General features: G+C 40.9%; 1 protein-coding gene across 6 annotated transcripts in view; it reads right to left on the bottom strand.

Annotated features, from left to right (window-relative positions):
- GRIN2D (glutamate ionotropic receptor NMDA type subunit 2D) overlaps window positions 1-13097 on the bottom strand; it is a 557401-nt gene that overhangs the window by 252679 nt on the left and 291625 nt on the right. For all 6 annotated transcript variants that reach the window (XM_075191487.1, XM_075191484.1, XM_075191483.1 and 3 more), the window contains one exon: window positions 6821-6935. In XM_075191487.1, coding sequence (XP_075047588.1) covers window positions 6821-6935 — 115 coding nt within the window. The remainder of the gene's footprint in view (window positions 1-6820; window positions 6936-13097) is intronic.

Below are 13097 nucleotides of genomic sequence, written 5' to 3' on the forward strand. Positions count from 1 at the left end.
GAAAGGGCCTTCCCCAAGCTGTTACCACAAAGTTGAAAGCATAGCATTGTCCAAAATTACTTGGTATGCTGAAGCATTTAGATTGCCCTTCACTAGAGATAAGGGGCCTAGCCCAAACCCTGAAAAACAGCCCCATACCATTATTCCTCCTCCACCAAACGTCACAGTTGATATAATGCAGACAGGCAGATAATTTTTTCCCGGCATCCGCAAAACCCAGACTCGCCCTTCTGACTGCCAAACAGAGAAGCGAGATTGGTCACTCCGCAGAACATGTTTCCACTGCTCCACAGTCCAGTGTCGGTGTGCTTTACACCACTCCATCCAACGCTTGCCATTGGTCTTGGTGATGTGAGGCTTGAATGCAGCTGCTCGGCCATAGAGACCCATTCCATTAAGATCCTGCTGCACAGTTTTTGTGTTTACATTAATGCCAGTGGAAGCTTGGAACTCTTCAGCTATGGAATCAGCAGAGCGTTGACGACTTTTACACACCATGCGCCTTGGCAGTCGTTGACCCCGCTCTGTAATTTTACGTGGTCTTCCGCTTCGTAGCTAGTTGCTGTTGTTCCTAAACGGTTTCACTGTCTAATAATATCACTTACAGTTGACCGTGAAATATCCAGCAGGAATGAAATTTCACGAACTGTCTTATTGCAAAGGTGGCATCATATCACAGTACCACGCTTGAAGTCACTGAGCTCTTCTTTGTATCACAAATGCTTGCAAATTGAGACTGCATAGCTAGGCGCTCAATTTTATTCACCTCTGGCAACGGGTCTGATTGAAACACCTCAATTCAATAATTAACAGGTGTGGCAAAATACTTTCGTCCATTTAGTATGCGTATATATATATATATATATATATATATATATATATATATATATATATATATATATATATATATATATATATATATATATATATACATATACACATATACATATACACATACATACATACATACATACATACATACATACATACATACATACATACATATATACACAAACTAAAGTGTCTGTTTACCCAGTCCCAATCATAAAATTAGTGAGAGAAGTCTGGGTTGCTCCGTAACAGCTTTGGCGGAGATACTTGGATGGGGGAAGGTGCTTTGCCTGTTGGAAGTAAGCCAGGTTTGTAACACCACATAAAAAAGGAATATTTATTCCTATCGTCAATTCGGTGTCTGAACACATAATTTGCAAAAGCTTCAAAAAAGAAACCCATCAAGGCCGCAACCAACTTGAAGGGTACATTCTCAGGATCAAGTTAAAGCCATCATGATAGATACACTAATTGGCAATATAAGTATTATAAATACATGTTAACACATGCAAATCTCCCTCTTGTTTTTTTGTGTGCCTCTATAGTAATGCAATTAAACCTGGGAACTGAACCTTGTCATAAACAGGAAGAAATTAAAGTCTAAAGTGAAACACTAATGCTGGACAAGCATATACACAATTATGTACATGAATGTACAAGATTTTCTGTTCACACTGCCAATAAGATTAAGAGATGATGAGGCCTGACCTTAAGTTTTGGTTCAGTGTTGTGTAATGAAGGGCTTAAATTTAAAGAAATACAGTCCGACATCTCAGTCCAGTTTATCATCTTCTGGTATTTGACTCTAATTAAAGATATATTACTCTTCAGAGTTGAAGCAACTTTGCTACCAAGCTTCAATACCACAGATTTTTACCAATCTACCACCAGCCTAGAGTACCAGAAAATACCTGAAACATCTAAGTTGGATCTCATTACAGAGAAGGAATTAGTCTACAAAAGCTGGATCCATTAAAGAAAAGCTAGGTCTGTGCCATTTTGTGATGTTATGCTAGACACATGAAGCAGTGCATTGATAAAGGGCTGGCAGGTTATGAAATGGCCACTAGAGGTTTTTATCTGTAGCCTTGCAGGGCAAAAATTCAATTTGGTTTGGATTTATAAGGGAAAGTATCACTCTATTGAGTAGTATAATGAGAACTTTAGCAAATATATTAATATTGGAATTTAGCAGGGAAATTAGCTTATATGAGTCAAATAGTACATGTTTCTGCCCCGATATAGGTAAGAACAGTAGTCCAAGTGGAAATTTAGAAGTGGCGGTATGAAAATGTATAAGTGGCATTATGAAAAATTAATAGGAATGTAAGTGAATGGAATTTTTGCTATTATTTATTAAAACTTTTACAATGAAAGCAATAGGAGTGCCAATATGGTCAAGGGAGGGCTGGAAATTTTAGCCCAAGGGGCAAGACTTGACTCAACAGCCTATTTTAAAGGAAATGAAATGCAGGTGGCCCAGTGATCTAACCCAAGATAGCCCACTATGGGACCGGTCCGGGGCCCAGATGCCCCCTTGCCCCCTAGCCCAGCCTGCCGCTGAATATGGTATACTACCGTGTAGACCCCCACTTCAACCACTGGGTAAGACAATAATTAAGTTGCTTGTTTCCTAGACCAATTAAAGTTTATTATTCGAGAATGCCCCTGAAACTGTAACGGACTTACCTGATCCCCGCCGCTCCGTCCAGAAGCCGCACTTCCGCATCCAGGATCACGTGACCGCACCCGGAGGCGGTCACATGACCGCAACCCAGAGGCGGGGATTTTGAATCCCCTTCAGCATAAAAACCTCACTCTGACACTCGCTTAGTGTCAGAGCAACACTTACCTGTTCCTGGCTCCTGTTCTTCGTGGATTGCAGTGTCTTCCAGTTTCCAGTGTCTTCCTGTGTGCTGATCTCTGCCTGCTTGACTACCCTGGCTCTCCTATCCCTGTGTACCGACCCGGCTTGCTGACCATTCTCCTATTCTTGTGACCCGTGTACCGAACCTGGCTTGTTGACTCCGAGTTGCCTTCTGATTCTGCCCGACTCCATTCCTGTGTACCGAACCGGCTTGTTTGACTCCGCTACCTCTGCTTCACTCCGCTGTACTACATCTTGGGGCGAACCTGGGGACCACGACCTGCGACTCCTGGCAGCGAAGCCCACCCTGCCTTGCGGCAGCTCTTGGTGAACACCGGGGAGATCGTTAGACTCCGCACCTCAGGTAAACCAGCGCTAATCAAGATTAGTAATAGAAGTATCCAGAATCTGTTACAGAAACCTTGTGTCAGCCTTGAAAGTTTACTAACTACATTTCCTCTGGTAAACTTTGGCTACCCCCCACAATCAGAAAAATCAATAAAATGATTTTGAAAACTGTGACCGACTCTCTGTGTCTGGGACAAATTAATTGATCTATCAGATTTCTTCTCACTCCCAACATTACAGTTATCCATGCATGCACTATCCCGCCTAACCCTGACCTTAAGGTGAGCAACTGACAAGGTAAGGGCATTACCCATCTGTATAATCTTTTAAAAAATGCAAACATGCCTTCGTTCTCAAACATACAAAGTAGATTTTATATAACTTCCCGGGACTTCAAGTACCTACACAAACGCCATTGGTTGGCATCATTCTCCACAAAGAGTTTCACGGTTATGCAACCTCTTTCTTGTGTTGTTGCCAAACTTAATTCTCAGACACACAGAGGAGGGCATCTCAACCTGGTACAACCACTTAGCAGTCCCTAAGCAATTAAGCAAATATCAGATCCAGGGCACTTGGGAATCCAACTTACATATACCTCATCTGTTTTTCTTGTATCACTTGATTGTTAAAGGACTTAATAGTTGCTTGCACTTCTTTAAGAGGTTTTTCTAGGAACCCATCCTGTCCTTCATCCAGATGCAGCCATTCAATGTAATCAGAATTCTAACTAGCTCTACAGAGGTATATTTGGCCCTTGATGTATACAAATTGAAGTATTGTGAACCAAGTACTTTATTTATTTCTACTGGAAAGAACATCTGATGCCAAAAGGCACCTGATGTTGAATAATAGCTATTGCAGGGCATTCAGAGCTAGCAAGGAAAGTTAACATCTACTCATTTTTATTTTCTTGCTCAACAAGAGCACCTACCATATGGAACAATTTCTTACGTGTCTTACCGATGAGTAGCAAATTGAGAGCCAAGCTTCCTTGACCTGCTCAGTGGGGTTGCTCACTTACCCCATCTCCAGGGCTTAGACCTTACTATCAACTCTTCACAAGATTGTGTGCTGTACATTGGTACTGTGAAATGGAACTAATAAATTAGAAATGCTCGGGCTCGGTTTTCTGAAACCAAACCCACCCAAACTTAGGGGATCTGAGTAGGCTTGTGAGCCGGCTCGGTATTTTCGCAAATCCTCAGATATGAATCGAGGCAAAACGTCATAAGTACCTCCCTCCCCAGGAGATCCAGCGCCATTGCTCACACACACAGGGGTGTAGCAATGTTCTTGTCACTCTCCATTCTCCAGTGACATTGCTCACACACACAGGGGTGTAGCAATGTTCTTGTCACTCTCCATTCTCCAGTGACATTGCTCAGGGCCATTGCTCACACAGAGACAGGGGTAGCAGTGTTCTTGTCACTCTCCAGTGCCATTGCTCAGTGCCAGTGCTCACACAGGAACAGGATGGGTAGCAGTTTTCTTGTCACATGACAAAAATTGACTGGAAATTAATGTTATTGAGGTTAATCGTAATGTAGGAACAAAAAGAGCCAAATTATTTTATTTCAGAAAAAAATAGGGATTTTAGAAAAAAAATAGGGATCCAAAACCAAAACACGTGAGGGCGGTTTTGCCAAAACCAAAACACGAAGTTAATCCAGATCCAAAATCAAAACACGTGGGTCAGTGATCAGCTCTATAATAAATGTCGCTTTAAACAGCACTTTATGAGCTTCCCATTTTACCAGAGGGTTTGCAGAAGCTGTGTCTTCTTGCAGGTATCAGTACAGGATTGGGCCCTCACTTCTACTATGTCAGAATGCTTCAGCCAGGCAGAACTGTGAATCAATATCAATAGTAGCTTATAGCTCCAAAAGTGGGCAGAAGTGGTGATCTCTTAAAAAAACAACAACAGTTGAGGGCATATATATATATATATATATATAACAATTACAAATCCTAGCACCAGTTATTTTTGTTTGACACCGTTCTTCATGCCACTGCATGTAAACCCAGCAATTTATACAGAACTTTTATGTTACCTAAGAGACTGCAAGCCACTGACAAAAGACCAATTTTCCTAATTAGCTATCAAAGATATCTGGCAAAGCAATGAAGCAGACAGCATTTAGATTTTGTTAAGTATACACAATTCATTGATTTCAAGTATATTATTTGCATCACATAAACACAAGGAGTAATTTGCAAACTGAACATTGTTTTTTTGAGCAACAGCACCTATTTGTCTGCATGAGTCTACACAGATGCATTCCCCCTTTCCACTTTTTGATCTGCAGACTGCAGAGTTGTGTAGCAGTTTGAGGGGTTTTGAACTGGCATACTCATGCTGGCAAAAGTAAAAATGTTGCAATCACTTTTAAACCACCCACTATTCTCTTAGCTTTAATCTATCACTCGTTGGTGCGTCATACAGGTCATTAGAGTATTTGTATATGATGAAAAAGGCATTCCACTAAAAGTGATGGCTGAGACCAAGTACTGCCACGTTAGAGCATGTGAACAGGCAGGTCATACGCCCACAAAGACTCTGCAGCTGCCCATTTAACTGGGAATGCAGAATCAGGAGCATCACTGAAGCTATCCAACAAGCCCCAAGAAATGCCCGGATCCACCCATATCTGATCAACTTCTCCCATTAAAGGTAACAAAACTTTAATTCCCCACAGTTGTTGCCATCCTGATGTTTAACCCAAGCACATGTTGATAACTACCGGCACAATAACACACAATTAGGAGTATGATATCATAAAAAGTACCAAAAATGGTGTTTATGCTCCAAATTGATGATATGCATTCATGTCTAATAGAGGGTTTACTTAGTCCATAAAGGAAAATAAATAACATAGTATAAAGTATTTCTAGTAGTTATTATTTACAAATGCAGTCTAGCAAAAATTATAGTAGTGTATGGACTACACTAATTTCCCTTAACCTCTGCTGTGTATAGCAATGTAAAGGTGACATGGCCTACTGCAATAGGACTACAACTCACTAGGTACAGTATAAGGAGACGTCATTGTCAATAACTCAGTGCGCCAAGGGTTGCCTGAGAAAGACTTGTACTTTAAGAGCACATATAAATATTTAGAAAATAGAACCTCTCGTTTTACGCACAAACACATAAGAAGAGTCATGAATAATAATAATAACACTTGGCAGCCCAGCACTTTATATCTGAAGAATCTGAAAAAGCGCTGCAAATAGACTACATATCAATTTTATGAGTCAATTACAACTGTACTCATTTGATGTGGCTGCTATTGATAAGCCGTCCTTGTAAATATTTGAACTTGTATCACTTAGATCTGTACAGGGCCCTATGGACAACTGTAAACCTCTCCAGGTATTGGAACACAGGAGGAGGAATGGTTCAATATTATCAGACAAGACAGAAGTATAAATCTTAATAATCTCCTATCTTTAATGAGATTCCAGCCAAAGGTGTTTGCATAAGGCATGTAAACAGTCAGGCATTTCCATGCATATAAATGTATAATAATGGGCTTAAATTAAAAGAATACAAACAAATCTCCTTTAGCAACATGCTATTTGTGCAAAGCATATGTACTTTGCTGACCCTGGTTTTCTATGTTATAAATCAGCTTTATAAGTGATTTATAAGGTTACAATTAATTAAAAAACGGAATTATAGCATCTATTATGAAGATTTGAGAGCAAATAAAAGGATGGTTTTGCAACCATCTTGAATTTAGGAGCATTGTAAAAACCTCAGGTACTCACCACCTCCCAGCTCCTTTCCTTGTTGAGAGCAATCACCACGAGCGCAGGATTGATGAGGTACCCATCTTCATTAAACGAGAAGTCCTTTCCTCCCCAGGAGATGTTCATGAAATATCTGTTAAGAGAGGATGCCAGTCTTGTTAGATGACAGCAGCAACGCACTGCATTTGGTATTCTACTCGAGGGTACTTATGGTTGATTGCTATTTTTGCTGAATTTTGGTAGCTTAGTCAATCTGCGTTCCTGACTGACACAGGTCATTAATCTTTCCATAGCTGACACATTGTCTAAATCATAGCTAACAAATCTGTTAAATATGGGTTTAGAAGTCATGTTCAGGAATTCATCTACTGCGTGCAAGAGAATATTCTCAACACTTTTTTTTTTTTTCTTAAGAAATGTATTTACATTTTAAAAACATAAAAAAACACAAAACAGTTATCCTTGACCATAATAATAGATATCTAACATAGTAGACAAGCTGAAGTCACCAAACAAATCCTTGTATAGAATGCAAAAAATAAACTGTAAGTACTTGCAGATAATAGACAATGATGAGAGTGAAGTGTACACATAAAAAAAAAAAAATCAAACAAAATATACAGATTGCTGATTTTGATGCAGGGAAGAGGGGACAGGGGGGGCTGGCAAATTTTAGCCCTAGGGGGGGCAAGACTCAACTCAGCAGCCTATTGGAAAGGAAAAAAAATGCAGGTGGCCCAGTGACCCAGACCAAGGTAGCCCACTATTAGACCAGTCTAGGGGGCAGATGCCCCTCTGACCCCCAGCCCAGCCTGCCCTTGAGATGGGGAGGGTAGGAGTTGGGGAAAGGAAGAACTAAGACAAGAGGCAATACCCCCTGTGGCTACAGGGCAATCATGGAAGAGTGAGAATGTTCTATGAGTAGAATGGTTCTATGTAACAATCAAACCAAACTAATGCCTAAGATTAAAGGAAAATAACCGAAATGTCTTGAGAAGGATCTTTGAGGTTAGAGAGGCTGTTATAGCTGTTTCATTTAAGGGGCTAGGGGCTGATTAATTTAAATATGCAGATTTTTTTTTCCCCATGGACACCAAATACAATATTTTATTGAGAAGTTGATGGAAGGGGGATCTAGACATTTCCAATGTTTTGCAACCAAGCATTTGGCCGCATTATGGATTTGCACAGAGAGTTTATCAGAGTATTTGTCTAGATCCTCCAGCAGGGGAGCCAAGGAGGAAAGTCCGTGGACGCTTAGAAATTGGAACTTTGGTAATGTTGCTCATGAGGATGCCTACAATTTCCCAGAAATGAGCAATGTTTGGGCGGGACCATCAAATAGTGAAGAAAGACTCCACCTCAATGCAACCTCTCCAACATTGCTCAGAGGGTTGTACCGTAGATTCGTTTCAACCATACTGGACCCAGGTACCACTTAAAGTATAATTTATAGTCATAATCTATTAAAAAGGGAAGAGAATGAGGTCTTGGTGACCCTTTCTCTCACTGTAGTCCAGGGGGTAAATGTATCAATCTGCAGGTTCTTCAACACCCGCGTGTTCAGCCTCTTCCGCGATTAAATTTCAAGCGGCGCTGCATTGTAAAGGGAAGTTAACCCTTTACAATGCAGCGCCGCTTGAAATTTAATCGCGGAAGAGGCTGAACACGCGGGTGTTGAAGAAGCCGCAGATTGATACATTTACCCCCAGGTGTCTTTCTGCGGTGATCTGCCCAAATCAGCTTTATTCTTGACACTTTCTATTAACAAATAAGGATAACCTACAGACCACATTTGGCAAGGTTTTTAATGTGTATCAGCTTAGTTCATTCGTATTTTTACAACAGAAAACCTTTTATTCATAGTATTGTTAGTAACAGATTGCTATAATTTTTTTAACTACTTTTAGCAAATAAGAGAAAAGAGTGGATAATATGGGCAGTGGTTAGCACTGCTGCCTCACAGTGCTGGGCACATGAGTTTGATTCCAGCCTGGGCCCTATCAGTATATAGTTTGTATTTTCTCTACAAGATTGCATTGATTTCCACTGGGTGCTCTGGTTTCCACCCCCAGTACAAAAACATACCAGCTGGTTGATTGGCTTCTAGCCAATTCTAGTAGCGAACTTAGAATGTAAGCTCCAATAGGGCAGGTACTGGTGTGAATGACAAAATATTCTCTGCACAGCACTGTATAGTATAAATCGATACTACATAAATAAACAATAAATATAAAATATGAGAAAACACTCTGTCCAAAAAATGGCAAAGATTTCTGGTAGCATCATAATTTAACATTTTGTATTGTACTGAAGGTTACCCTTAATCTATGGACTTGACTAGTGAGCAATGTTTAATACTCCATAACTCAAAAGCAGCAGTTGCTAAACACATTAGGTACATTTTAGTTAATGGGAATGGAAACACAGAATAATACAATGAGAAAAGAAGAAAGACAATGGAGTAATTAGGAAGTTGTCCCTATTAGGTGTCAAGGGAGGGAAGGATTATAATATATATGTATATATGTATCAAACAATATTCCATAAAAACAGTGAACATTCAGCCTACATAGAGTATAAATACAACCGTAAAAACTAACAGAGGAAAATATCCTGTGGAAGGGTCCTGGGTGCTCTTAGGATGCCCCCCTCAGGCACTGCACCTCCACGCCACCTCTTACATCGTGCGAAACGAGCAGGAGTGCTACTTATGATGCTGCCGGTTGCTGCTTCTCGCCCCCCCCCCCCCCCCCTTCCCTGGCCAGGAATGTGGCACTGTGTTGTAATATTACAGGCCAGCAAGATACTCTAAGCCCATCACTGCCACGGAAGAGTAAAAGCCGGCATCATCACAGCACAAAGTAGGAAGTGTACAGGGTGTGCGACAGATAATCTAAAAAGTTAAACACATCCCATTTTCCCTGTTGTCACCCATAAGGAAGGAGGTATATTTAATGTCATTTAAATTGCCATCTTGGACAACGCTCATTGTGTGGGTGCCCCAGGGTACATTCTAAACATTATACTAATGTCACGATATCACTCATTCTGTGCTTTAGTCACCCTGGCCTGAAATGTTGGTGCTCTAGATGACCACCTTCGTTTGCCTACTGGTAGTGTCGGACCTTTATTTGGACATAATATATGGAGCATAAGTGCACCTATTCTGCCCGGATCCACCTAGCTCCTCAGTTCAGATGCTGGCATCTAATGTGCAGATCCATGTGCTGTCTATATAAGCAGGCAGGTTTGACAAAAAACAGGCTCAGTACATCACAAAACTATATTTTTGTAAGTTAGTATATGACCCTTCGTTTCATTTAGGCTAGGTACACATTGAAGAATTTCCGACTGATTCGATTGGAACTGCGGCTGAAGGTCCAATCGGGTGATTCATACATACACACTAAACACGATTTACCTTCAGATCTGTGCACTTCATCTGGTCCTCTAGTTGTTTAGAGAATGACAGCACAATATGCATTCATTCATTCATTCCTGTCACACTGATTAACCACCTTGTTATAGTTAGCCACATGTCCTTATGAATTTCGTTAGCTTCTTTGACTCTAAAACGAAATATACAGTCTCAGAACAAAAACTATTCCATCTACAACACTCTCTACGTTTAGTCACCAGGACATGTTCATTGCCGGCATCGGCTGAAAAGACCATAACTCTGTAAACTCTATGGAGATCGTGATCATGAATGCATACACACTACATGATCTGAAGTTAATTGGAACGAGATTACTAAACAGTCCGACCAACCAAAGGAAATGACAATCGGCACTTTGGAACAATTTTCTTTCATTGTGTGAGCACACACACACACACACACTAAAGCAATATGTGGCCAAGCTGTCGTTTATCGGAGGATTGACCCAATTATCGACTGCAAAACCTCCAGTGTGTACCAAGCCATAGACAACAGGATATGCTAAAATACTGCATAAACACTTCATAAAAGCAATACAGGACCTTTAAATATTATCATCATCATCATCAACATCAACATTTATTTATATAGTGGCAGCAAATTCCATAGCGCTTTACAATTGGAGTATGGCTTATTAGCCCTTATAAGTAGTAGGAAAGAATATGTATGGCAAATGTATTCAATGTTAAATAAGCTAAGCAGACTTCTTAATTAATTGGGTTGTATTAACCTAATCAAGTTAAAATAATAGAAAAACAATTGTGTGTGTTTGTGTAATAATTTTGTTAAAATAATAAAAATTAGCAAATAAGGCTGTGTGTATCTCCAGAGTCACTTGTATTATTATTTTGATGTAACTAAGATACACATCACTAAAAGAGTGTAAATAAGATACACACGAACACTACACTAGTCTTCTTCGTGTCTGTCCCAGATAATTGTCTGCACACAGTACATACATCTTCCTTTCTGCCATTACATTCACTATCATCATTACCATCAATTTCCCTATCTGTCTGTCTTGTCTACAGCTATCTCCCTAACTTACTAGGCACCATGGAAATTAAAACAGACACGGTTTAATGGCTATAGCTTGGTTTATTGTAACTTTGTTGCAATGCACTATTCAATTGCAAAAACATATATTAAAATCAGAGAGGAGAAAATTAATTGATAATATTCTCAACAACAAGACTTTTGGAAGTATCTGTTTACTGATTTATGGATTAATATTAAATTCGCTTTAAAACTCATTTCTAGTTTATAGTACCAAATCACTGCTTGTGAAAAACGAACAAAAGCATATGCAATCCATTCCATTCAAGTCATTTGTTACCATTTATGGACATCAAAATGATTGCACATTACTTTTTCACATTTGAATTGGGCCTTGATGTATTAATGTACTTGTGAGTACCTAGGTCTAGGCATTCACCAGTGTCATCAGTTCAGCCTCTCAGCACTATCCACTAAAAATAGATATAAAAAGATTTGTGTAATAAAATATTTTATTACTTGAGATCTTCTTTGAGAACTAGGTACATGACATGAAACCATCAGCTAAATAAAGCTGAATCAGCAAACTAGAGTAATCAAATAATATATTCCCCTTTAATCCGTTACTGATTGTTTTCTAAAAGTCTGGGACTCAGATTCTGGAAATTGGTAATTGAACAAGAGGGTAGGCTTAAGATATGCCGGGGCCCAAGGCAAGTAGCTTGTGGAGGCCTCTGCCGTTAATACTTCACTATAAAAACTAAGCCTGCACCCACAATCAGGGTCAGCGGAACACGGCAAGCATGACAGGAGGACAATGATCCCCCTTAAGATCCAAGTCCAAAAGGGCATCACTCTGCCCATAGAAACACTGGTTAGGCAAACACTGCACTGATTGTAGTTAATTTTGTCTGGGCAGTGACAGGTACATACAGTTTAAACATCCATAGCTTTAGCGGTTTCCCAGCTAAACTGCTTGTGCCATACCACCTTACCAGTCTGTCTCCCACAAGCTCCCTTGACAGCAGCCTCTACCCTATCAGCCTGTGTTGCACATGCCCCCTATTCACCTGCTTATGTCCTATATACCCACTCCCCAAGTGCTTGAGCACCACATGCCCCCTTCATTGTGCCCACCCACTTTCTCCCTACCAGTCTCTGACTAATCTGTCCCTTCTCACCAGCTCGTGTCCCACAGGTCCACTCCTCACCAGCTCGTGTCCCACAGGTCCACTCCTCACCAGCTCGTGTCCCACATGTCCACTCCACACCAGCTCGTGTCCCACATGTCCACTCCACACCAGCTCGTGTCCCACATGTCCACTCCACACCAGCTCGTGTCCCACATGTCCACTCCACACCAGCTCGTGTCACCCATGTCCACTCCTTACCAGCTTGCGTCCCACATGTCTATTCCTCATCAGCTTGTGTCCCATATGTCCATTCCTCACCACATTGTGTCCCACGTGTCCACTCCTTACCAGCTTGCATCCCACATGTCCACTCCTCATCAGCTTGTGTCCCATATGTCCATTCCTCACCACATTATGTCCCACATGTTCACTCCTTACCAGCTTGCGTCCCACATGTCTATTCCTCATCAGCTTGTGTCCCATATGTCCATTCCTCACCACATTGTGTCCCACATGTCCACTCCTTACCAGCTTGTGTCCCACATGTCCACTCCTCACCACATTGTGTCTCACATGCATGCCTCCTCACAATGCTGTGCCCTACATGCCATCATTTCACCTGCTTGTGCCCAAAATGCCCACTGCTCACCTGCTTGTGCCTCACATGTTGCCTCCACAACTGCCTGCACCCCAGTACCCCTTTCCTTAACAGTCTGTGGACAGG

The sequence above is a fragment of the Mixophyes fleayi genome, chromosome 11 (assembly GCF_038048845.1).
Source record: "Mixophyes fleayi isolate aMixFle1 chromosome 11, aMixFle1.hap1, whole genome shotgun sequence".
NCBI lineage: Eukaryota > Metazoa > Chordata > Amphibia > Anura > Limnodynastidae > Mixophyes > Mixophyes fleayi.